The 27473-nt window shown below is 37.4% G+C and overlaps 1 protein-coding gene across 5 annotated transcripts in view; it reads right to left on the bottom strand.

Moving 5' to 3' along the window:
• Positions 1–25689, bottom strand: part of LOC106876490 (cell cycle checkpoint protein RAD17) — a 47015-nt gene extending 21326 nt beyond the window's left edge. The window contains exons 1-9 of one of the 5 annotated variants that reach the window (XM_089355486.1): positions 25553–25689; positions 20840–20948; positions 18250–18474; positions 8091–8162; positions 6730–6883; positions 5500–5624; positions 3747–3799; positions 2458–2583; positions 1378–1447 (exon numbers count right to left, since the gene is read on the bottom strand). In XM_089355486.1, coding sequence (XP_089211612.1) covers positions 1378–1447; positions 2458–2583; positions 3747–3799; positions 5500–5624; positions 6730–6883; positions 8091–8162; positions 18250–18474; positions 20840–20926 — 912 coding nt within the window. In that variant the 5' untranslated portion in view covers positions 20927–20948; positions 25553–25689. Of the gene's footprint in view, positions 1–1377; positions 1448–2457; positions 2584–3746; positions 3800–5499; positions 5625–6729; positions 6884–8090; positions 8163–14226; positions 14366–18249; positions 18475–20839; positions 20949–22409; positions 22429–24818; positions 24937–25552 lie in introns of those variants that run through there. The other 4 variants (XM_089355489.1, XM_089355487.1, XM_089355488.1 and 1 more) reach the window with 4 other exon arrangements.
• Between the last annotated feature and the right edge of the window lie 1784 nt (positions 25690–27473).

The raw sequence follows: 27473 nt of genomic DNA, 5'->3' as shown, positions 1-27473 counted from the left end.
TGACTGGACCCATGCCAGCAGCACATAAACAGCACCATTCGAACATCCTCAATGCTAGTTCCACCTGATTGGCCCACGTGAGAGAAGCTAGTCGACTAAAGAGCTGCCCAGGTTCCATATCTGTTTTAGCATGGTTTCTATGGCTGGATGCCCTTCATAATGCCAAATACTTTACAGAGTTTGCTAATATTACATTAACCCAATTCAGTTCATTTTGTCACTGTATCATGTCATAATAAATCCACAATGAAAAATAAATGAAATGTAATAGTATAATGCCATTGTGCTTTATAAAATGGTTGATGTATGAGGAGGTGCTGAAAAGTTCCTGGCTTTGGGTGAAAGAAAATACAGGAGAATTAGTTAATTGATTTTATTGAACATATTCTCTCAGACTCATACACTAATTGCAGTGGTTCTGAAGGTTGAGCCATTTGTGACACCCTTAAAGCCAGGAACTTTTCAGTACCCCCTCATATGAACAAATGCTGTGCTTGTAGACTAATAAAACCAATGCAAGTGTTGAATGATAGACATTAAAAGACAGAAAAGATAAAAGCATGATGTTACTTGAGCAGTTTATGGGCCGAAGTAAAGAAATTAGGATTAAGGTACGAAGACCAAGTTACGTGCAACTGGATCTGGAACCACACTGCATTGTGTTTACTAACTATATGCATGAAGCAAGCAGACTATTTAAAATACTTGTTTTCATCTGTTACCCTGAAGAGTTAGGAGAGTAACTAAAATATCTTTGAGACCCTGAAAATGTAGATAACAGGATGAAGTTACTGTTCAATCTGGAATGTGAGCAGAAGAAACATAAACAGTAAACTCCATAGTGATAAAATTCTTCAGAAAAGTGTTGACAATGTGTTGAGTGGCTGTGTGGTAAGTAGCTTGCTTACTAACCAAATGGTTCCGGGTTCAGTCCCACTGAGTGGCATCTTGGGCAAGTGTCTTCTACTATAGCCTCGGGCCGACAAAAGCCTTGTGAGTGGATTTGGTAGACGGAAACTGAAAGAAGCCCGTCGTATGTATGTATATATGTATGTATGTATAAATATATATATATATATATATATATATATATATATATATGCATGTGTGTGTTTGTGTGTCTGTGTTTGTCCCCTTAGCATTGCTTGACAACCAATGCTGGTGTGTTTATGTACCCATCACTTAGCGGTTCGGCAAAAGAGACAGATAGAATAAGTACTAGGCTTACAAAGAATAAGTCCAGGGGTCAATTTGCTCGACTAAAGGCGGTGCCCCAGCATGGCCGCAGTCAAATGACTGAAACAAGTAAAAGAAAAGAAAAAAAGAAAAGAAAAATGTGTGTGATGAAATAGAGGAAAAAAACTGAAGTTGACTGACCTTTACAGATTCTTTTAAGGCAATTTTAGTGAGGACTTTGGTAAGAATAGTAAGTGCTACAGGGTTGAAACTGAAATAAAATGTATTTTACTTATCCATTTGCTGTATATAACACTCTTATTTTAATTCTGGGTTTTCTGGAACTAAAATATTCTATATTTTCTATTCAAAAACAAATCTTTAAAGAGCAGAAAGGAAGTGAGAAAGGCTGATGTAAAAATGCTCACTGTCTACCACTCTCCTTTGAAAAAAATCACTGAAACATTAGATATCTAGAGTAGCAGTAAAAGAAATATTGTGATGTACATCACTTTCTTCAAAAATTTGAACAACACAAGTGAAATAAAAATGGCTTTAATCAATATTTGAAAGTAAATTATTCTTTGTTTATTGTGTATTTACCATTATTTGATAATAAGTAATATTGTTTCAGAACACCTGTCCAACTCGTGCCAGAATAGAAAAACATACATATGCTAGAAAGCATCTGTAAAATACAAGATTGTTCACCTTACTAGAAATAGCTATCAAATCCCCTTCAAATGACACTCAACAATCATAATAAAAATGGAAAAACATATTGAACAATGTAGTTACAGCTATACAACAAAAACAGCCTGGTGAAACCCTTATTTCCAAGTTACGAGGAAAGGAAGAAACAAACCTAGAAATGCAATTTTACATTATTCTGAGAAGTCCTTATTTACTGCTAGCTGATTGTTGGAAGACTTAGAAATTTAAGTACATGGGCCATTGACACATGGGATATGAACTTGTGACCTTTCATTTTGTAGATTGGCTTTTTATTGATTCGTCACTCAAATCTCAAGTCTCTACATGGACACTTGTCATGCTTAAAATAGCAGCTAAATCTACTTTACATCATATTTCACCATCTTAAAAGCAAGAAAGAACACATTGGATTATGTGGTTGAAGATAAACTGAGACAAAAATACAGGATGCCCTTCAGTTAAACAAGACTTATTCCTCCTTAGCAAGTATTCTGACATTATTTTCTGCCATTTTATCTTCTAAAATTCCTGAGATATTTTCAAAATAAAAATCTGAAGAAACCTTACCTTATGTGACTCATGCCAATATTGTGCTGGAATTCACTTGGAAACAGAAGTCTTTCATTGTGGCTGCTACTTGCAGAATCACTTATTATAAACACCAGTGGATTCAGCCCAGTAGAAATATATTTTCTGAGAAAACAGAATATTAGAAATAAAAAGAAACATGTGTATGTCTGCATGTATGTGAGTGAGAGTGTGTGTGAGTATGGATGTGTGTATAAGTATGCTCAGATTGGATTGATTTCGAGAGTGAGTGCACTTATGTGAGCTGCGTTGGTGAGTGTATTTGAGTGTACGTATGTGTCCAATGGGTTTAAATATCTGTTTTTTTGTATCTGTGGCTGACCAGCTCCTTCACAAACCATCAAACCCATGCCAGCATGGAAAACGGACATTAAACAATGATGATCCTATGAAGCTTTTATAAAAAATATAATTCATATATAAGTATACACACACACACTCACATATATACACACAATCTTTCATTCTTTTTTTAAAACTCACTTTTCCATGCTAGCATGGGTTGAAAAATATACATCAGCACTAGGAGACGAGGAGGTCTCTCTATTATAGCCATGAGTTGCAAGTGGAATTTGACAGACAGAAACTGTGTGAAAGCTTGTTATATACTGGTCAAATATGTAAATAAGAGTGAGGAAAATGGAAAAAACAATGCTTTTGAATAAAAAAAAAAACAATTGGTATTTATTCTGCCTAAGGTACAAACAATCCCTTATCACTCTCACCAATAAAAATGCAGTAAACCAGTGACTGGTCTATTGGATTTCAATAAATGTGATATTCAACTAGCCACCATCTGTGAACCTCCCTATTATTACCAAGTAACATCACAAACTTCTTCCTTTCAGATCATCATCATCATCATCGTTTAACGTTCGCTCTGGTGTTGTCAAGGACAAGACAATCCTTTGGTACAGTTGAATGAATAAATGAAGACAACAGAAAAGAGAAGACTCCTTTTGTTGTGATCAAAACAACCTCTGTTGGTGTGATCAAGACAACTATGTTGGTGCCATGGAAAAATACAAACAATATACTCTATAAAGTGGTTGGCAATAGACAAGGCATCCAGCCATAGAAACCATGCCAAAAAGTGGAATATGCAGACCCATCAAAGAGAGTAGCAATTCTGAATAAAGACTTGAACCACAAGAATCCATCTAACTCATTCTCAGGAAAAAGAAGATGTAAACACACACACCAATGGTGTTTTTAAAGTTAAATTAAAAACTCCAGAATTTTGGGTATTTTAAATTGTGAATACTTACTGAATAATAGATTGGAAACTAGTAGGATTCTGGAAAAGTACATTGGGGTAATCCTGAAAGAGAAATAGTTAGAAACAATAAATCCACCATGAAGTGACTACATTTTAGACAGTAGCTTGGTAGATAAAATCATAAAGTATATGAAGATGTGGAAAATCTCCATTGTTGGATCAGGTAGTGGAAGTTACAGAGAGGGTCATAGCCCAACTAATTAAGAAGAGAATTAGTCAAGAATAGATGCAGTTTGGTTTCATGCTAGGGAGAAGTAACACTGATCCTATATTCCTGGTAAGGCAGCTGCAGGAGAAATTCTTGGCCAAAAATAAACTCTGTACTTGCTGACATGAAGAAAGCCTTTGACAGGGTCTATTGCTCCCTTATCTGGTGGTCAATGCAGAAACTAGAGATAGATGAGTGGTTGGTGAGAGCTGTACAAGCCATGTAGAGTGATGCTGTCATTAAGGAGAGGGTTGGCAATGAGTATAACAATGAATTCAGTGTACAAGTAGGAGTTCACCAAAGTTCGGTCCTCAGCCCCTCTTGTTCATCATAGTCCTTCAAGCAATAACAGAGGAATTTAAGACAATCTGCCCTTGGGAGCTCCTCTATGCTGATGACCTCATTCTACCAGAACTAGAAAAGAAATTCCTGGTGCGGAAGCAAGGTCTGGAATCAAAGGGCCTTAGAGTCAATTTAGCGAAGACCAAAGTCTTAGTAAGACAAATCACAAATCCCTTCAGGGAGACAGCCCTGCTCAATAAGTAGAAAAGGCATAGATAGAAACTCCATGAGGTGTGTCAAGTGCAAGCTATAGACATACAAGAGGTGCAGCAATATCAGAATAAGGTTAAAAGACAAAGTAGTCTTTGTGTGTGGCAGATGTAAAGGAACAATAATCACTAGAAATGTACAAAAAATAGACTTTGTTAAATGTCAGAGGAGACACTTAGAAGTAGTTGATAGATGGATGCTCCAAGAGTGTAGCTGCTAGAACAAGAATAGGTTGGGCAAAGATCAGAGAGCTTCTACCTTTGTTAGTAACAAAGGGCTTCTCCTTCAGAGTGAAAGGCAGATTGTATGATGCCTGTGAGCAAACAGCCATGCTACATGGCAGTGAAACATGGGCTGTGACCACAGAGGACATGCGATGGCTTGAAAGATATGAAGCTAATATGTTTCACTGGATATGCAATGTCTGTGTGCTTGTACAATAAAGTGTGTCTTGATAAAAAAATTAGGTGTAAGCTGTGGTGTACAAAAGAGAAGGCTGGTATGGTATGTAATGTATATGAACGAGGACAGCTGTATAAAGAACTGCTGATCTCTTACTGTGGAGGGGACATGTGTAAGAGATAGAAACTCCATAAACGCACCTGTGCCAGTGGCATGCAAAAGGCACCTAACACCCTCTGTAAAGTGGTTGGTGTTAGGAAGGGCATCCAGCTATAGAAAAGATGCCACAACATACAATTGGAGTCTGAACAGCTCTTGCCAAACCGTCCAACCCTTGCCAGCATGGGAAGCAGATATTAAATGATGATAATATATGTACAGTTACCATCTACCAAATTTTTAAACACACAGCCATGCTTGCATCTATATTTTGTTAATAATAATTAATATCAACATGGTATTTCCATAACTACAAGATACTGTGTTGCTGAACTTTATCTACAATATCTGACACAATCAATTTTCATTGATTCCATAAAGCCATGTCTATAATATGATTGTATTCTCTCTGTATACAAACCTCAACAAGGATAATCTTTTTCTGAAACTGCTCACAGCCAAGAAGGTCCAACCGTTTGTATTTACTTGCACGCAAAAGGAATTCCTTGAAGAGGCCCACCTGAGATTCATAGTGAGAGCCATCTACTGGAGAAAAATTTGGAAAGAAGAATTTAAAAGACATGAGTGTGAAATATATTTCTTTGAAATGTTTTGTTTTCAAAAAAAAAAAAAAGCAGACATTAAATTTGAAATTGAAGCTCAATTTGCTAATGATGATTTTTTTTTAAAAATAAATAATCAAATCTGAATTTCAGGTTTTTGCTTCAATTTCTCTTTCTTAGTTTTGTCAGTTTTAGCAATTTTAAAATTACAAATTGTAGACAATTGAAAAAAAAAAATTTATTTCACAAGTAAACTGACTAAGTAAGATCAGCTGATGAACCAGAAATTGTTTTCAACTTCAAAGTATTTCATAGTGTTCCTTTCCTTTGAAGAATACAGTGAATTTTCCGGCATGTAAGTTCATGTAGCATATAGTATAAACATTCAAATACCATTACTATCTTCCTAAATCCTGCTGCATTTCACATGGAAGGTTTGCTCCTCCAAAGTCATCTTAGTGAGTAGGTCAACCTACCCTCTTTATTTATTTATTTTGGCAGTAAATTTTGGTCAGAAAAATTCAACTTGTATGCCAGGAAATACATAGGTTCTATAACATTCATTTATATTTCATGCCATTCAAGAGACATTAGTAATTAAAGAAATACAAACAGTCTCTACCAGGATAGAGACTGACGCTCTGTCAATTACAAGGGTTCTGGTTGATCCAACCAACAGAACAGCCTGCTCGTGAAATTCATTTGCAAGTAGCTGAGCACTCTACAAACACATGTACATTTAACATAGCTCTCAGGGAGATTCAGCATGACACAAATGTGACAAGAATGGCCCACTGATTTACAGGTACAACTCTTTTTTGCCAGCTGAGTGGACTGGAGCAACATGAAAAAAGTGTCTTGTTCAAGGACACCTGTCACCAGGAATTGAACTCACAACCTTACAATTATGAGCAGAATACCATAACCACCAAACCTATTCTCTACTATGAATCAAAACCAAATTGCACTAAACAACTCAACAAGAACTTGTCTATACCATAGAATAATTAACTACATTCATCATAGTAATGCTTTAAAAAAAAATCAATAAATAAAAACAACAATCAGCCATCATGAGGTGTACTTACCTTGTGCATTCCATGTATCAGAGAAAGTCTCAAAAGTAGATGTCAATGGGTTGGTCCACTCTTCGACATCATATTTGAACATTTTTGCAAGGACTTTGAGAGTTGTTGTTTTCCCAACACCTGAAGGTCCAGTCAGTAATAACACAGGAGCTGGCTATAAATAAAAAAGAAAAATAAGGAAAAACCTTGGTTTTTATTTCAGTACTTTAATCAGATTAAGAGATATAGATCAGCAAGCCAACTTTCTATTCTCAGTTCTGGCATCACTCATTCAATCATGTATAATGGTAGGTAGCCTGTTTTATATACAAGTGAGTAAACAAACAATAGTAGCACTTGGTATATTTGGTTGTTGTTTACATGTAATTAATAACAGCTTGACTCAGTGAGCAGATGGATGGATAAATGAAGCAATGAAGGAAATGAAGGCAGAGAAAGCTTTCTGGGCCATCAGGAGTCACTGCTGAGATGCTTAAAATATCTGGTTGAGTAGGATACAACTTAGTTGTCTGCAGAATTAATCAGGCTGTACAGGAAGGGATAGCAACGTTATCGTCAGCTACCTTTAGACAAAAGTAATTAAAGAAGTATTAAATTGCTGAACCAGGTCAAGAGAATTATAGGAAGAGTTATAGCCCAATTAATCAGGAACAGAATTAAGTTAGACAAAGTGCACTTTAATTCTATGATTGAAAAAAGTACTACTGATGCCCTCTTTCTAGCAACACAACTACAGAAAGATTATTTAGCCAACTGTAAGCCACTATATTTGGGATTCATCAATAAGGATAAAGTCTTCAACAGGTTCCCTTGTTCTGTGACCTGATAGTCAATGAGGAAGTTAGGGATAGACAAGTGGCTTGTGTGATCCACATGAGCCATGTATTGGGTGCTGTTAGTTGGTTGAGAGTTAACAATGAATACAGCAACAAATTTAATGTATAAGTAGAAGATCACCAGGACTCAGTACTCAGTCCCCATCTATTCATCATAGCCCTCCAGGCCATAGCAGAAAATTTAACTCTTTAGCATTCGGATTAATCTGTTAAATGTAATACTTATTTATTCACATTGTTTTGAATTAATCATGTATTATCTTGTGGCTTTCAAATTTCAATGATATGATTGTTTATTTCTGGAATGACATAGAAGAGTAGGTACAACAGGCTGGATCTGGCCATTGAACATGGTAAAATATTTGGGCTGGAAATGGCTAGTTTAAATGCTGAAGGGTCAAGAAGGGAAGCCCTTGAGAATTATTATAAATAGATAATCTCATTCTTAAAGTGGAATTTGTAGAATTAGAAAAAGTTTTATAAAATTTGATATCCTGAACTAATTAAATAATGTAATGTAAATACCTTCTTAGAATTTAGATTCTTCATCCAGGTTTCCAGTTCTTGAACTTTCCTTTTGTGAACAGCAAGTTCTTCCTAAAATATTAAAATCAAACTAAAGATAAGAGACTAAAGACCAACTTCCATGAATTCAAATTATAGAGTGTATTTACTAACAGTAACACACACACATGCATACATGTGAGTATGTAATATTTTGTTTCCTTTGAATTTTCATAAAGGACACTAAAATAAATCAACAGGCTTCCAAAGTCCTTTTTACTTATTCTTTTCATTATCTAGAGAATTATATCAATTAGTAACAGAACATGGATCTGTAAACACACATTACTCAATTACAGTTTCTTGAGTGGCATGGCTGTGTGGTAAGAAGCTTGCTTCCCAACCACATGGTTTCAGGTTCAGGCCTATTGTGTGGTACCTTGGACAAGTGTCTTCTACAATAGCTTCAGACCAACAAAAGCCCTGTGAGTGGATTTTTGGTTGGCAGAAATTGAAATAAGCCTGTCATCTATATATATATATATATATATATCTATATATATATATATATATATATATATATATCATCATCATCGTTTAACGTCTGCTTTCCATGCTAGCATGGGTTGGACGATTTGACTGAGGACTGGTGAACCAGATGGCTACACCAGGCTCCAATCTGATTTGGCAGAGTTTCTACAGCTGGATGCCCTTCCTAACGCCAACCACTCAGAGAGTGTAGTGGGTGCTTTTATGTGCCACCAGCACGAAGGCCAATCAGGAGGTACTGGCAACGGCCACACTCGAAATGGTGTATTTTACGTGCCACCTGCACAGGAGCCAGTCCAGCGGCACTGGCAATATATATATATATATATATATATATATATATACATACTTTTCTATTAAAGCTGCAAAAACATCACAAAAAACTGTTACTTGGAGTTTCATGTATTCATTCATTAGACAGTTGTGATCAAACATCATATTACTCTAACTTCAGTATCTGAGAACTATTTTTTTCACCTCCTTGTTTTGCATTTATGTGCTTACTTGTGTGTGTTTTTCATCATCATTTAACGTCCATTGTCCATGCTGGCATGGGTTGGGCTGTTTGACTGGGCTCACATGTTGGAATGCTGCACCAAACTCCAGTCTGATTTGGCATGATTTTCTACAGCTGGATGCCCTTTTTAACGCCAACCATTCCAAGAGTGTAATGGGTGCCATTTGCGTGACACGGGGTGCGTTTACATGCTATGACTGCGATTTCGCTCAGCTTGATGGATCTTCTTTTCAAGCACAACATGTAGAATTTTTGTAGCCAGAAACTGCAGAAATTCATTGTATATGAATATTTGTGTGCATATCTGTTTGTATGTTGTCAAGCCGGTCAATCCATGCCAGCATGGAATATGGATGCTAAATGATGCTGTTGATTTTTTTTCCAACATTCCTAAAGAATCTGCCAATCCATCAGCTTTAGTTGGTGTTAGGACAAAATATTCTAGTTAGAAAAATTATTTCAAATTTCTATACAGCATAATTATTGCTGGTCATATCAATAAGACTAGTCTACCAATGTTGGGAGATTCAAACAAACATTGAAGCAAAATGCAGAGTAGTCCACTTAAAGAAAGAAACAGCTTAATTGTCACATATTAAAATCAAATATGGATGCATCCAAAAATTTCAGTTGAGAAGTTATTTCATTATTCAACCAAAAGACCTGCAACAATGGTTCATACATGAAATTCAAATGAACAAAATAACTATATTGTGATTATTTGACCAACTAGATGTAGCAGCCAAATCTCTTATAAATTACACTCTACTGTTTTAACGCCTTTTCATACCAACTTGCAGGACACTGCTTTTAACTCTATTACGCAAGACCATTTGTTTCAAAGGGTTCACAATGAAATGAAAATTTTCCACTGTACGATATTTTATATGTTCAAACATCAGTTTAATGATAACAAAAGAGTTATTGTTTCTAACACAATGCCTGAAATTTCAGAGGTTGGGTAGCTAATTAAATCAACCCAAGTAATTGACTGATACTGGAGTACGAGTCACCCTCAATGGGATTTGAACACAGAAAGTAAAGAATTACAACAAATACAAAGAATTTTTGTCCAACAATCAACACCTTAAAGAAATAAAAATCTGATCAAGGTCATTTTAACAGAATTACAGGCCCTCAAACAAAGCCACGCAAAGAGGTCCCCTACATACACAACAAAATAAATAGAATAGCATTAGGTCCAGAGACGTGTAGGACATTTGGGTAACTGGCTAGTGTGCCCATGCCTTAAGATAACACTCAGTCTGACCCTTTCATTTAGTTCCCTTAGTATCAACAGATAAACTGATGAAAATTAGAAACAAATATATAATTATCATTGAACGTGGTTTCATAACTACAAATGGAGTGTGCGTGATTTCTTGGATAAAAGATCTAGCAATCGCTTTCCTCAAACTATTTCAAAGGTTCCCATAAACAAACAAAAAAAAGTATTTCTGTTAAATTTGGTGAAAATCCATGCAGCCATTTTCCAGTAATTTTGCAAACACACAAACAGACAAGCGATTACAATACCCTGCTCTCCCTTATGCGCACAGGGTAAAAATACACTTTTCACTATCCAATCACGACTACCACCTCCATCATTTCTCTCTGCCTTTCTTTAACCTCACAATTAGAATATCATCCCTCTGATAAAATTATATTTTTAACTCTCTTCCTCTATATCAGCACTACTTTTTTTAACCACGTAATAGATATTTCATTCCCCTTACTTCACGTCATGGATGCTTCTCTCTCCCTCTTTGCCTTATCCTCTTTTTCTCTCTCCTCTCTTTCCTTTCAATTAATCACATGAAAGTGTTACAATTACATTCCTTCTACCTCACCTCATGGATGCTTCTCTCTCCCTCTTTTTCTCTAATCACATGAAAGCGTTACCGATGGGCTAAGTAATGGAATCATCATCATCGTTTAACGTCCGCTTTCCATGCTAGCATGGGTTGGACGATTTGACTGAGGACTGGTGAAACCGGATGGCAACACCAGGCTCCAGTCTGATTTGGCAGAGTTTCTACAGCTGGATGCCCTTCCTAACGCCAACCACTCAGAATTATTATAAGTTATTTTTTTTAATTTTCCCTCTGCTAAGCACTTTATATCTCTTCAACAAACTTCTTAACCATGTAATTTTCCTCTTCGTGTCTAACATTTCTCTCTCTCTCTCTCTCTTCATCCCTCACTTCCACTAACCACACGGGTAACAGCATAATGCATCACCTGGCTATCTGTTCCCTCCCTCTCTCAAATTTCCACTTCCTCTCACCTCTTCTTCCTTTCTAACAAACTAAAGCATAAAGTGTGAACAAACAGGTTGAAGAATGTTATACATTTAGTTCAATAAAAGAAAAACTTTTCACTATCCACCATTATCATGAGTATAGTTTTCAGTAGCAAAGTTCATTTCAGTCTAGTTCAGCTGTTTGCTTGTATCTTTTTCTGGCACTATCATGCTTATTAGCTGTCAGAAGTGAAAGTGCTCACTGCTAGTGAAGTATCTGTCTGTCTGCCTGTCGATTCTTTGGCTACTGACAGCTAATACCATGACTGGCCGGAGCGAGCTATATGTCTGTCTGTCTGTCTCTCTCTCTCTCTCTCTCTCTCTCTCTCTCTCTCTCTCTCTCTATCTATTACTCGAAAGTTCGCGCGTCCGCGCTAGCTAGTCGTGAGTAGAAAACACAAATTTAATATAAAAACATATTTCCTGAAATTGCAAATTATTTAAAATATAAAAATATAATTTTCAACAGAGAGAATTTATCAAAATAGAAAACAAATGAAGTTTGAAGTTTAAAAATAATAGGATCGACCACTCACGACTAGTTAGCGCGGACGCGCGAACTTTCGAGTAATAGATAGATAGATAGAGAGAGAGACAGACAGATAGCTCGCTCTGGCCAGTCATGGTATTAGCTGTCAGTAGCCAAAGAATCGACAGGCCAGCAACAGGCAGGCAGACAGACAGATACTTCACTAGCAGTGAGCACTTTCACTTCTGACAGCTAATAGCATGATAGTGCCCTTTTTCTTTATATTTTTATCTGTACTCTGTTAATACAAATGTTATCTGCCTATCTCTCTCTCTCTCTCTCAATGTAATAGCTCACAATCCGCATCTCAGTGATAGGTCCATGCCCTTTAAAACAGCGCCCTGTTCAGTTACATTGATGTGGTTGTAGTTGTCCTTTTCCCTGAGCCATGCTGTGTCTTCCACCTCAACACCTCATTTCCAGAATGATTCCCAATGCCACACTGCTAATGTCACACCACAGAACACCTCATCAACTATAATTGCCTGTAGCTTCAGCACCTCCAGTTCCACTTTGCTGACACCCCGCCATCCACTGCACTGAGATTGGTGTTTCCTCTCCAGCTCTCAACCATTCTCATAGCTACCAAAATAGTCGTGCAACCCGTATCCATGAGAGCTCGTGCTTCCCTCACCCCCACCAGAAGCCTTTCTACAGACAATGAATGGTGGTGCGCCTTCCATTGGTCATGGGGAATACTAACAGTGCAGTAATTTCTCTCTCCTTGTTTCCCTACTTAAATAGTTCACTACAAGCCCAGGCTGGGCACATCAGTAACACACCACCATTGGTTTTGGTTCCGTACATTCCCTGACCATGTGCAGACCCTGACATCTAAAGCATGATCTCTTTGCTGTTCATCTCATCATACTTCTGTTGTCATGTTTACCACCTGCCTCTTCGTTCTACTCATTCATATCCACTATCACTGTTGCCGCTACATCATACGTGTTGTTTCGCACCAACACTCGCGTCTTATCCACCATTTCTCCCACTGACATCATTTTCACCTCTGTCATCAGCTGCAGACGCACTGAGATATGATTCGGGAATCCAGTCACTAAAGCCAGCTTCACTATTTGCTCCATTGCTACTCCAGTAAACCCTGCGAAGCCCGCTAACATAACCATCGATCTGCTTGCCCATCCATCTTACTCTCCCGAGTTTGCAGTAGGCTTTGAATGCCTCCTCCGTGTACATGTCTTTCAGAGGCTCTTCAATTTTTTCAACTTGATCCGCTTCGTCCATTTCTAAGTAGAGGTCAGTGCACCACCTTATCAGCACAACAGCATAATGGTTAGCCCAATCTTCAATAACCCTACAGCAGTGGTGCCAACTTAAAATCAGAATTTTATGCTAAATTTCAGTACAAAAAAAGAATGCTAAATATGACCAAAAATTTTTTATTTCCCACCGGGTCAAACCCTTTAGTTTAACCAAAATGCTAAAGACTAATTATATCAAAAAGCTTTGTTAAGTCAAATTTCCATGCTTTCATTCTTTGCAACATATTTACATTATTGTGTAGTGAGTTCAGGTGCTGACATGAGTTATCTTCTTCCCCCCCCCCCACCGACACCACTCTGTGTCCAAAGCGGTGGGAAGGAGAAGTTCATAACTTGATAAACTTACTTTTGATAAACTTTCATTTGAAGTTTCAAGTTAAAGAAAAATTCAACAATAGCCGATAGTACTAAAATTTGACTATAAGATACATTAACGAAAGTGGAAAAGGAGGAAAAAGAAGAGGGAAACCATTGTGGAAATGCTATGATCAGAGAATAATGCTAAAAAAAAATATGACCGTGACATATAGAACACATTATCGAAAACGAAAATCGTCAAAATTAAAAAATAAAAAAGTTACAGCCATTTTCCCTCAGTGTCTAATTCCAATGTCCACCAAAAATACTAAATAAAATTTTAAACCTGCTATTTTCCCTGCTAAATGCTTGATTCAAAAATTTCCAGCTAAATGCTGAAAAAAAAATGCTAGATATAGCATAAAATATGCTAAATTGGCAACCCTACCCTACAGCTTTGCCACGAATGACACATTTTTTTTTTTGTGTGTATATCTAGGTCACCACATTACCTTCCCAAGCAAACAATCTTACGCATCAACGGTAGGAAAAGCAGGAGAGCAAAAACGAGATTTAAAAAAAAAAAAAAAAAAAACACTCAGACGTATCTTCACAACTGGTAACCAAGTTTGGAAATAGCTTGTTGCTGAAAGGCATGAAATAAAGATCGCTCTTACCTCGAGCTGCGATCAGCGACAATATCTCCAAGCGTCGGGTCACGGGAAAACAAGAAGACCTCACAGCTGAATCCACGTATAAGCGATCCCATCTTCTGGCCAGAATGGACTACTCTTCTTACGATCGCTCCCAGCAAACGTCTTTCCCTCGCCACTGACCCGTAAGAAAGAGGCAGTTTTGAATCTGCCGGTTCTAGACGTATTGTAATTTCTTTTTCCGGTGGCTTCATAACGTCACTTCCGCCACAAAAAAAAAAAACACACTACGAGGAACGACATCTTAAGATTATGGTATTCCTAGATAACTTCTAAAACTCAGGCCACAGTTTGCCCGTGACTGTTTTAAACGATGGTAATCAAGTACAATGAAAAAAAAAAATAATAATAAACAAGTCAAGGGAAACAACCATTCCATAACTGCTGATGCTTGCATTCGCGACAACTTAGGAACGTGGTTGCTCGACCTGCTAGAAATACCAGCCGTACCTTCCTGAGAACACAATACTATTTAAAAAGAAAAAAAGAATACATTAGATAAAGTACTCTTAAATACTCTTCAAACAGAAGACGGAATGGTCAAGGAAGGAATCCATTTAAGTATAAGTGTTCTAGATCAGGACTTACATCATTATCATCAACATTTAACGGCCGCTTTCCTTGCTGGCATGAGTTGGACAGTTTGACAGGAGCTGCCCAGGCTCCATGTCAGTTTTGGCATGGTTTCTACGGCAGGATGCCCTTCATAACGCCAAAAACTGTGTACTGGGTGTTTTTATGTAGCACCGGCACGGATGTGTTTATGTTGCACCTGTACGGGTGCTTTTTTACGCGACACCAGCACCCACGAACCCGCAAGATTTGGAACGCTCAGCTGGAGAGGGGTGAAAGGGACATGCTCGTATGCAAAGACAACCACGATTTTACTTAGCTAAATACTTGGGGCTAAATACCTTATCTACTCAGAGTGGCTAACTATAGAAACAATCCAGCAATAAAAAGAATACTAAATCATTTAATGTATTACGACAGGTTAAGTGCAAAATGATTCTCAATTTATTTTGCCCCTTCAATCCTTTCTTCAATGGAACAGTCTATGACCAACTGTACCTATTCCATTTGAATTTTATTCACTTGCTTGTTTGTCATTTTGACTGCGGCCATGCTGGAGCACCGCCTTTAGTCAAACAAATCGACCCGAGGACTTACTCTTTGTAAGCCTAGTACTTATTCTATCGGACTCTTTTGCCGAACCGCTAGGTTATGGGAACGTAAACACATCAACATCGGTTGTCAAGCGATGGTGGAAGTACAAATACACACAGTTTCCGTCTATCAAATCCACTCACAAGGCTTTGGTTGGCCCGAGGCTATAGAAGAAGACACTTCCCCAAAGTGCTACGCAGCAGGACTGAACCCAGAACTATGTAGTTGGGAAGCAAACGTCTTACCACAGCCACTCCTGTGCCTATTTATCTAAAATCACATCATTCAAAGTGTCCTTTTCTAAGATAGAAGAGTGTTTTGGCTGCTGTTTCTAGCAAGTCGTGTAACCACACAGAGGCACCACTATTGGCTTCTAGACTAAAGTTCCATTATCTGAGAATCAACATCATCATTTAATGTCCACTTTCCATGCTGGCATAAGTTGGACAGTTTGACAGGAACTGGCAGAGTAGAAGATTGCACCATGCTTCATTATCTGTATTGGCATGGTTTTTTATGGCTGGATGCCCTTCCTAACACCAACCACTCTGCAGAGTGGACTGAGTGCTTTTTGCATGGCACCAGCACAGGCAAGGTCACTTTTGGCATGGTTTTTTTTTACAGCTGGATGCCCTTCCAAGTGCCAACTACTTTACAGTGTGGACGGAATGCTTTTTATGTGGTACCAGCACTGGCAGGGTCACCAAGCAACTTGCAAGGCAAAGATCCTTTGAGAGGAGATGGGGCATTGGAGGAGATGATCTTGTGCACATGATAAAAGGTTAGAGTGTCACAGAAAGACAGAAACAGGTGTCCTGCTGTTGAGGGCTTACATGGTTACCCAGTCAGAAGAGAAAGAGCAATCAAGACTGAGGCCAAGAACAGGTGTGTTGCTGTAGAGGAGATACACAGTCAACCAGCCAGAGAGAAAGTGAAAGAGAGCAAGATAGAGATAGTGGCAAAGTGCCAAGGCATGTTCACAAAGAACAGGGATCAGAATATAAATGGGATGGTAGAGTAGAGCAGGGGAGAGGTAAGTGGTAGCAAGGTGGAAGAGCATACCCTTAAGACATGGAGTCAACATTTAATTGGTAGGGTATTGCCATGGTGTATGAGTAGAGAGTAGAGACTTTGCATGAAAGCTAGGAGTTAGGGAGTGAGAAATACAGTGACTGATAAATATATTTCCAAAACAGCTAAGGCAGAACTGAACTGAATTGGTCAGATATGAACTTACTGATGACAAGATGCAATAGTCAAGTAGTTACCAACGTTCCTGTTGGAAGACTACTTCAGTTATTATTTCATTGGAGTAATGCTATCATCATTTAATGCCAGTTTTCGACGCTGGCATGGGTTGGATGGCCTGACAGGAACTGGCAAGACTAGTGGCGGCACCAGGTTCTATAGTCTGTTTTGGCTTGGTTACTACAGCTAGATGCCCTTCCTAATACCAACCACTTTACAGAGTTTACTAGGCACTTTTTATGCAGTACCAGCACACACACCAATGTTTTGCATGGCACCTTAGTTTTAGGGTATCAATTCTGCTGTAGGGGAAGCAATGTATTACATACCTCAGTCCTGTCATCTCCTTCAGGAGGCTCAGCGTTTTGAGATTGGCTACATCATTTAAAAACACTCTCATACATTACTCACTGGTAGGAAACCAGAGACAGAAATAAAAAGAGAGTAGGAACAACACATCAAATGGAAATAGTTTGATATCTGCTAAACCACTGATATATCCCTTGTCTCATAGCAATATTGTCTTTTTAATGATTTACATCTGTATTTCCATGCTTGCAAAGGAAAAACGATTTTAGTTAGAGAAGTCTTTATATATTTGCATGTCCTTTCTATTGCTAACCACTAAACAATGAAGTAGGAAATAGAGATACCTGTTTTATGTCAGCCAGACGAAGCAAAACAAGAAATTTCAGATCAATACATTACAAACATTTTTAAATAGCATCTTCTTGACTCAAGGATCTCCTTGAGAACTCTTTTTTTAGTTAGCTGGAAACAAAAAAAAATCTCTTTCATTCAGATGACATAACTTTGAAATGTCACATTTCTCTTCTCTCCACAGCATAACTAGAACAAGTAGACTTATGTACCTTGGTCAGGATCAAAGCAAAATAACTGCAGCAGTAAGGTTTGAATCATAACCAATAAGGTTGGTGGTCCATTACAGTAAACTCATAGACAGTTTTTGTTAAGACTGAATACATAAAATCTTGTCTATTTAAAGGTCTCTTCATAGAGGGTGGGGATATATTGGAGCGATTTCCTGGTGCCTCCTGGAAGGATGAACTCAACATATAAAACACTCATCAGTTATATCCTACCTATAGTACTACATGATACAGTACCTATTTGCAGCTAAGTTGGTATGGGTTGTTAATATCTAAATATCATGAGGCAGCAAGCTGGCAAAATCATTACCGTGCCAGAAAAAGTGCTTACCAGCATTTCTTCCAACTTTACATTCTGAGTTCAAATACTACCAGGGTCGACTTCGCCTTTCATCTTTTCAGAGTTAATATAAATACCAGTTAAACGCAGGGATTGATGTAACTGACCTACCCACTCCCTCGAAACTGCTGGCCTTGTGACAAAATTTGAAACCAATATCTAAATATCTGACCATATGACACAACACATGCTGGTGATCAGATTAGATCTGCCAAGGTGTCAATCCATAGGCTGATACTCTTTTGACCCAGTTTGCTGAGACACATGCAAGTCACAATATATATCATCTTTCAGAAGCTCCTGCTTCAGTAACAAGAAACAAGAAAAGCTGATCATACATACCACAGACGAGGGGAAATGCTTATCCACCCAAAGTTCTTCAAATGAATTTTCCTTCATACTAATTCCAGAAGTTTTACAGTTACTGTATTTGGGTGGTTTACATTTTGACTTGTTACTAAAAGCACAACTCAAACTCCTTTTTAATGCTTTGGTATTGGATATATTTTGTGTTTCGTTCTGCTCACTACCACTGTCAAAGGCAGAAGACACCCACTGCATACTTTTCTGAAAATCAAACAAACAATTTATGTATTTATTTACTGATAAACAAGAATTGTTCAAAGGAAATAACTCATCATCCTCATCACCATTTTAACGGTCAGATGGAATTTGTTGAGGCAGATTTTTTCAAGTTGGATGCCCTTCCTATTGCCAACCCTCACCTATTTCCAAGCAAGGTAATATTTTCACATAGCTAGACTGGAGACAAATAACTTTATTTGTATGATGATGATGCTCACCTGCAGCCATCATATGATGTCTAGACAAAGTAATACATAAACACACACACGACAAACATCTTTCAGTTTCCATCTGTCAAATCCATTCACAAGGGTTTGGTCAGCCTAAGGATAGAGTAGAGAATACTTGCCCAGGATGCTACACAGTGGGACTGAACCTGAAGATCGAATGGTTGGGAAGCAAGCTTCCTAACCACACAGCCATGCTTGCAGAGAATCATTTCATACAACAGCAAAATTTGAAAAAATATTAATAAAATCTATTTTTACTGATCCTATAGAGATTTGAAACCTGAGATGAGAGACTAAGTATTGCAACATATTAGTCCAATGCTCTATCTCAAGCCTCTACACTTGAAATATAATTGTATGAAATGTAACAATATGAAGAAATACAAGAAACAAATACAGTTTCAGATTTCAAAGATGATGATAGTGGTATTATCACCAATTTCATCAGCCTTATAATCTCCTTTAATAATTGCATTCTGTTTCCTATAGCAATTAGAACAAATTTGCTTTATGATATGTCAGTATTTAAGGAGCTTTTAAGTCAGTCCAGCTGCTAGAGATAGCATCCAAAGTTACCTCAAACCATACTATACTGTCTTTTAAAAGGACGAACTGAATAACATGGTCAACACTGCAGGATAGTAAATACTGCTTTTTGCATCATAAAAAAAAACTGCCTATCTGGTTAGCACAAAATGTGAAGAAAAAAACAACATTTGAAAAAGAAAAAATACTTCAAAGTATCTAGTTACATAAGATAAAATGATATGTTCCCTGTAGAGTGTGGAGGCGCAATGGCCCAGTGGTTAGGGCAGCGGACTCCCGGTCGGAGGATCACGGTCTCGATTCCCACACCAGGCGTTGTGAGTGTTTATTGAGCAAAAACACCTAAGCTCCACGAGGCTCCAGCAGGGGGTGGTGGCGACCCCTGTTGTACTCTTTCGCCCCCAACTTTCTCTCACTCTTTCTTCCTGTTTCTTGAGTAACACTGCGATGGACTGACGTCCTGTCCAGCTGGGGGAGGAACACATACGCCATAGAAACCGGGCCCATGAGCCTAGCTATGCTTTGAAAGGGTGCATAAATAAATAAATGAATAAACCCTGTAGAGTAACGTGATAACATTATGCTGGAACATGTCTAGTTATTTTGCATGATTAAGGCAGCAAGCTGGCAGAATCATTAGCATGCTTGGCAAAATGCTTAGCGTTTATTTCACCCATCGCTATGTTCTAAGTTCAAATTCCGCCAAGGTCAACTTTGCCTTTCATCCTTTCAGGGTTGGTAAATTAAGTACCAGTGAAGCACTGGGGTTGATGTAATTGACTAGTCCCCTCTCCCAAAATTTAAGGCCTTGTGCCTTTAGTAGAAAGGAATATTTTGGACGATTAGCTCAAAGATGTATAAAGGTGTTGGAGAATGATATGTGCCAAAAGAGTTATAAACGATAAAAAAAAAGGCATCAGAAGGGAAATGCATACCCTGTGTGCAGATAAATTTTTTGCCAAGTTATAGTGTGGTTTACAATGCGTTGGTTACCCATGATTTTTAATTAAACTGAATTAAGCTTTGTAAATGTTTGACTAAACTTGCTTATTGAGAAATTTGTAACTTTAATTTTAAAAAAATTTTTTTTTTTAAATATCACCATTATAGGTATTTATACTCTGGTGAAATTAAGAAATCAACTCATAAATAAACAAAACCCACTGTACACACACAGTCGCATATCTATGTATGTATTAACGTATGTTTGAAGATAATCAAACCAAATTTTCATCATTTCAAGCCACTCATCCAATGAGTATTTCTGCCAAATTTGGTGAAAATCCATTCAGCCATTTTCCAGTAATTTTGCAAACACAAAGATGAGTGATTACAATACCCTGCTTTCGCTTACGTGCGCAGGGCGTTTAACAGAGATGATAGTTTAGACTACTAAATATCTTAAAATATTTAATCCTGTTCTTTAAATTACTGAGTTCAAATCTCACCAGAAGCAATAAAACAAATGACAGTTATGTACCCAGGAGGATTCAATCAACTGTACTCTTTTCTCTATGTGAAAGACAAGATTGATACACTATGTAAATTGCAACAAAATTAAAGACAATTACCTTCTTTGCTGAGCAAGAATCCATTGTTCCATCTTGTACAGAAGAAAAGCTTTCAAACAGTGTACATTGAATGGTATTTTTCTTCATACCTGTCCCGCATGTGATGATACTAAAAAGACAATAAGAAACTAATCAGAACGAGTTCTTTTTATACCATATCATTTGCTGTGTTGCCTAACTAGAGTCAGCTCTCATTTCACACATCTACCATCAAAGGCAGTCCCATCATAGCAATCCCATTATACAGGGTGTCCACAAAGTCTGGGTACATGGGGATTAACACATACTTTAAGAAATTATTATTTCTTATATTTAATTGTTTATGCTATGATTATATTTACTTCATGTACCCAGACCTTGTGGACACCCTGTATTCAGGTGTTGTGCACTTCAGACTACAGTATTCAATGTCTTCTTTTCTCAAATAGCACAATGTCATTTGAAGGAGATTTGGCTGCTATTTATAGTAAGTTGAACAATGTTATAGAGATGTGATGCATAGTAAATGAAAGGTTAAGGTATTGGACTAGTAACTACAAGGTCAAGATTTCCCGTTATATCTATCACTACAATGTGTTGTACCTGAGAAAGGTGCACAACATTTCTTACTCTAGCTTAACAGATTGCCAAAAACAAGTTCCAATCTTCGTTGATGGGTTAGCAGTATGAAAGTGTCCACAACCATTATAAAAATTATTCTGACTTGTACAAGCATGGAAAAAAATTGGTGAAAAACACATAAGTTGTGAGCAAAATTGATTTTTTTAAAATCTAAGTAGCCTATGTTTGGGTCAGGGATATGAAGCAGCTGTGAATAAAATTTCAAAGAAATGGGATGAAAGAGGTAGACGTTATTGAGGTACATTAAATTTTTGTACACACACACACACTTCAATTTTATATGACAAACAACAATGGATATGTCACTTCATTACAACGATTTCCAACAGATTTCTTTAATAGATGAGTATATTACTTTATAACTAAACAAAATCGCTTTCATCGGATGATACATAACATTTTAAAACAACGTAAGAACAACACTTTACCACAGTGGGCCAGTCGAAATTGATTCCAGCCAAAGCATACACTTTTGGATTGGCCCATAAGTTATTAAAATACTCATAAGGGTTAAATTCTTTGTATACATAATCTGAATTTTTCATTGGATGTACTTTGGCACCCAAGATATTTATTCAACTAAAAGTGCTGTGTAGAAGTTAATTCAACCCAATCTGGTGCCTATCATTTAAGTACATGGTTCCTTTGAATATTTAATATTGCATATCATTTGCTATTATGCAAAAGTGTTGCAAGTCCAAAATTTTGCTTTTTCAGAAAACAAAAAAATAGTTTCACCATTCTATAGCAAAACTTTGAAAAGTTTTGATATGTTGGCATCTGAAAGAGCTGGGGATACGATAGTTTGACCAAAACAACCAACTATTGCAAGCAAAAATAAATATTGAAAAAAAAAAAGACCTTTGGCCAAATTTGGACATACGACAGTTTAACATAATATAAACAATATATATAAATATATGACAGGCTTCTTTCAGTTTCCACCTACCAAATCCATTCACAAAGCTTTGGACAGCCTGGGGCTATTGAAGACTTTTGCCCAAGGTGCCACTCAGTAGGACTGAACCCAGAACCATGTGGTTGTGAAGCAAGCTTCTTACTACACAGCCACACCTGCAATATAAATATATATATATATATATAATCACGTTATTTAATTCCTCAAAACAATATTTAAGGACGGTATAGCAGTTTCTTTTTAAATATAAAGAAAAATACTATAATTCTAAATTTGTAACAGTTACTTTGAATAGTAAACTAGTAGGCATTTTCAAAAATTTCATTCTGAAATTGTAGGATACAGTTATCATTAAAAGCGGTAACTGTCTTCAAAGTACTTAAAGACATATTCTGCAATTATTATGTGTGTATATCTATATATATTCTACATGTAATCATATACACAGACAAACACACTGATGTGTGTGACGACATCTGAATATAGTGCTCCTTATACGGACACCTGCTTACAGCATGCCCTTGTGCAGAAAGGCACCCATAACATTGAAGAATCTAAAATGAAAATAACCAATAAATCTTAATGAAAATTTACATTGTTCGAAGTGTAAAATCATTTTTTGATATGCCATTGTGTAATGTTAGGGGCAGGAGATAAAAGTGACAAGATTTCAACTGAAACCAGCTCACAATTGTATGATATAGAGGTTTTTTTACATATATGAATAACCAAGTAACATTTGGCGGAATTCTGCTTTATGCAAGGTATATAACCCCTCATATGGGTGCTGAAGTGTCTCCTTGGAGACAATGAGTAACCACGTACACCCAGTTATGGTCAGGCTGTCAACGACTAAACTGGCTACCTTCTTGGTTCAGCTTGCTGAATCTTGGACTAGGGTGTGTGGATACCCAACAAGATCTGATCAAGCAAGGGCACAGGAGTGCTGTCCTTATCCCTCATCACACCAAACTAAGACCCCAGCGAAGGAAGCTAGATCTCTGAACTCAACATTTGATCCTAGCAAAAAAAGGGCAATGCCAGACAGACTGGCTAGAAAAGCAAAACTCTAATGACATTGGAGCTAGTGGAATTCCATTGCCACCCATCTTCTGGACCTCGCATGTCACTCTAGGTAGTGCTGCAGCAGAAGGATTTTGGGCCTGGAACAATACATTCTAAGTCAGGAAACTCCAAACCTCAACAGTGCCATTTCAGAGATGCCACTGGAGAAAGTTGACCACTTTTCATACTTAGGAAGTTTGCTTTCAAACAAGTATACATCGGAAAAAGATGTGGAGAACAGATTAAGAGTAGCTCACAATGTGTTTGGAGGACTCGCAAAAAAGGTCTTTAAGAACAAAGATCTGAACCACTAAACAAAATTGAGTGTCTACCAAGCAGTCATGATCTCCAATCTCCTCTATGGTTGTGAAACCTGGACTCTACCAAAATGACATCAAAAGACTAAAGCAATTTCATCAACAGAGACTCCACTCTATTATGAATGTCAAATGGAATGACTATGTGACCGATGTCTGTTCTGGAAAGAATGAAAAGCAGCAGCATCAAGGCCACCATCCTGAAACATTGTCAGAGGTGAGCGGGCCACTTAGCAAGAATGAAAGAGACCAGGTTGCCCTGTCAAATTTTAGATGAACTTGTAACAGAGAAAAGAGAAACAAGAAAAAGGAGGCTGCAACTACTAAAGCGTCCACCACGTGATTTAAGGGCTATTTAGCTGTTATTTTAGCACATCTCATTTTTTTTTTGTCAGTCTGACGTAGTGATTGTTTTTCGATATCTTTCTCCCCATAAACACCTTTAATGGTCAATTGTTGAGATTTAAGCAAAAAATTCAGGTGCCTTTTTTTCAAAAAAAAATTTCGAAAAAATGATGCTCCCCGACCGAGTTTGTGGGGAACTATGCACTTAAAAACTGTAGAAGGCGAAGGTAAAGAATTCGCACACCCGGCATATTCTTTACCTCTGCCATTTATAAGTGCGCAGTGCCAACAAAATTGACCGAAATCAGTCCGGAGAGGGGGAAACGGTGGGAGAGGGGGAGAAAACATCGCTTTTCGCAAATATTTTTTTTTTCTTTTGCTAAAACGTCGATCCAGAGCATCTCTAAGGACACTGCAAAAAAAAATCTCAAAAATCCCTGTCAAAACGGGAAAATTCCAACTTGTTTGTGCTTCCTTAATCCGGCGTCCGTCAAATAAAGGTATGAGGAGTTATATGCGTAAAGCAGAATTCCGTCAAACTCCCAAATATTAAATTTTAAGCATTAAAATAATATTTAGAGTAAAATACTCATTTTCGAAATATTTCAAAACCATAATGAAAGTAAAAATATGCAAGGAAAGTGTTAATTTAAAACTAATCATATTTAAACTATATGTAAACGTGTATATACGTTTACAGTCGGAAAAATACCGTAGTTGAGAATAATAGTATATTTTTTGGTTGAGTCAGTCTCTTGCTACACCGAGTTCCATCTGAATGGGTCACAGTGTGCCCAAGCAAGTTAGCACATGAACTTCCTTAATGCAGGACATTCGTAATTTACCTGAAGCCACTGTACACCTACCGGTGAAATAAGTAGTAAGACACCGACTCGACTAAAATGGCAAGATCATTTCCAAAGCTTGTTTTGTTTTAACTGACATTCTCATTCAAAATAAATTAGATATACACCAGACTCGATTTCGATGCTAAATAATGTTTTCCCGCGGTTTTTTGTGGGGGGTGCAATCGTCGTAGGTTGTCGGAAATGCATTTTTTCCGCGGAAAGAGGTGGGTGGAGCGGAACCTCGGAAATTCCCCTTCCCGACCCCTGCAGTTTTTCCTTTTTCCTTGCAATCGTTTTAATTTACCTCATATATATAATCAGTTAATTCCATTTACAGATTGTATATTCTAATTAAAACGTTTATATTTGGTTGTTCGCTGGAATTAGCGGTTTATCAAACGTCGCTTTGTTGTTCGAGTCTGGTGTGAAACTTTAAATATACCATTTCATTCGTTGTCAAATTTGAATTTTTTTTTCCGTTGTAATAATTTCAAAACAATTTTGATATCAAAAAGTTTTCAACTTTTTTTTTTTTTTTGGCTTATCTTTTCTTTTTGATTTCTTACTTGCAATTTGTAATATAATAATATGAACTTACACATAAACTTCTAACAAAAGTTCAGACTGTTAGGACGCAACACGTCGTATGGGATAACCGTAACTGAACAAGTGTGACACTAACAGGAAGTGACCTTCGGCGAATACCGGAAGTTTAAGAAGAAAAATTCAAAGCTTGATTCACGCAGGTAACAAGTAAAAGGTTACTTAAAAAAGAAAACACCGAAACGAAATACGATTCTGAGATGTGTTTCTTTTACTTGTTTCAGTCATTTGACTGCGGCCATACTGGAGCACCGCCTTTAGCCGAACAAATCGACCCCGGGACTTATTCTTTGTAAGCCTAGTGCTTATTCTATCGGTCTCTTTTGCCGAACCTCTATGTTACGGGGATGTAAACACATCAACATCAGTTGTCAAGCGATGACGGGAACAAACACAGACATACAAACACACACACGTGTGTATATATAATATATATATATGACGGGCTTCTTTCAGCCTCCGTCTACCAAATCCACTCACAAGACTTTGATCGACCTGAGGCTATAGTAGTAGACACTGGATGTGCAATATGAGTGTGCATGTACAACAGTATCCGAAGTTTGAAAGTGTTTAGTTAAAAAAAATTAATTAGAAAATCTGTAAGTCAGATTGAAAAAATCCCATTTATTCATGAAGTACCTCTGTGTGTGTTTGTGTGCATGCAGGTGCACACACACACACACACACACACGCATGTATTTAAATATATATTTATACATTATAGGTGTGTGTGCGTATACACACACACATGTGTGTGTTTAAATATATATATACACACACATCCATATATATGTATATATGTATTTTTTTTTATTCTTTTACATGTTTCAGCCCTAAGGCTGTGGCCATGCTGGGGCACCACTAGTATGTACATATCTATATATATATATATATATATAAAGAATAAAAAGTTTAGAATGGTACAACAATGCACTATAAAACAAAAAATTGACTATATACCTGTTGTAATACGGTTATCTATAGTCTGATGATATTTCGGAATTACAATTCCTTCTTCAGATCTTCTTAGAAGCTAAAATGCTTCAAGCGAACTACAATACTCTCATACACACACACACACACACACAAGGGCTGATCAATAAGTATCAGAATTGTTGCTATAGTAACAAAGCTAAAGCATGCAGAGTGAAACAAATTTGGCATAGATTGACCTTGAACTCTGCAGTGCCTGTGCACTAAGTTTTAACATTCTAGCTCACTTCTGCTGTTTACAGTAGTGCTTGGAAGGAAGGTGTGTAGCGTGTGATCATCACATTGATCATGACAGAGAAAGTTGTCATGACAATACCTCCTCAGAGGCCTATGCAAAGTTCCAGAAAGTGTTTGGAGGAGAGTGTGTAAGCCGTCACAAGTGTATGAGTGGTGCAGATGTTTCCAAGATGGCTGAAAAAATGTCAATATTGACAAATGTTCTGGGAGATCTGCAACCAGCAGAACTGAGAAAAACATCACAGATGTGCATGCAGCTGTAAGGGGTAATCGTCAAATCACCATCCATGTGTTGTCAGAGGATGTGCAAATTAGTTATGGTTCTGATCCGTCCATTGGCACTGAAGATTTGTTTATGAGACGCATATCTGCCAAGTTTGTGCCCAAACTGCTTTCAGCTGACTAAAAGGACACTTGGTTTTCAGTTACACAATGATCTCCTTGGTTGTATCGAGAACAATGAAAACTGTTTGAAAATTTTGCATAGGCCTCTGAGCAGGTATTACTAAGCTTTTGGTAAAATTTGATGCAGATTCTCTGCTCAACTTTCTCTGTTCTGGTCAATGCAACAATCACACACTACACGCCTTCCTTCCAAGTACTGCTGTAAACAGCGGAAGTGAGTTCGAATGTTAAAACTTAGTGTGCATGCACAGCAGAGTTCAAAGTCAATTTGTGCCAAGCAG

This window comes from Octopus bimaculoides, chromosome 7 (genome assembly GCF_046866305.1).
Source record: "Octopus bimaculoides isolate indiv1 chromosome 7, ASM4686630v1, whole genome shotgun sequence".
Taxonomy (NCBI): domain Eukaryota; kingdom Metazoa; phylum Mollusca; class Cephalopoda; order Octopoda; family Octopodidae; genus Octopus; species Octopus bimaculoides.
Note: the sequence above shows the minus strand (reverse complement) of the source record. Positions and strands in the feature narration are given on the sequence as shown.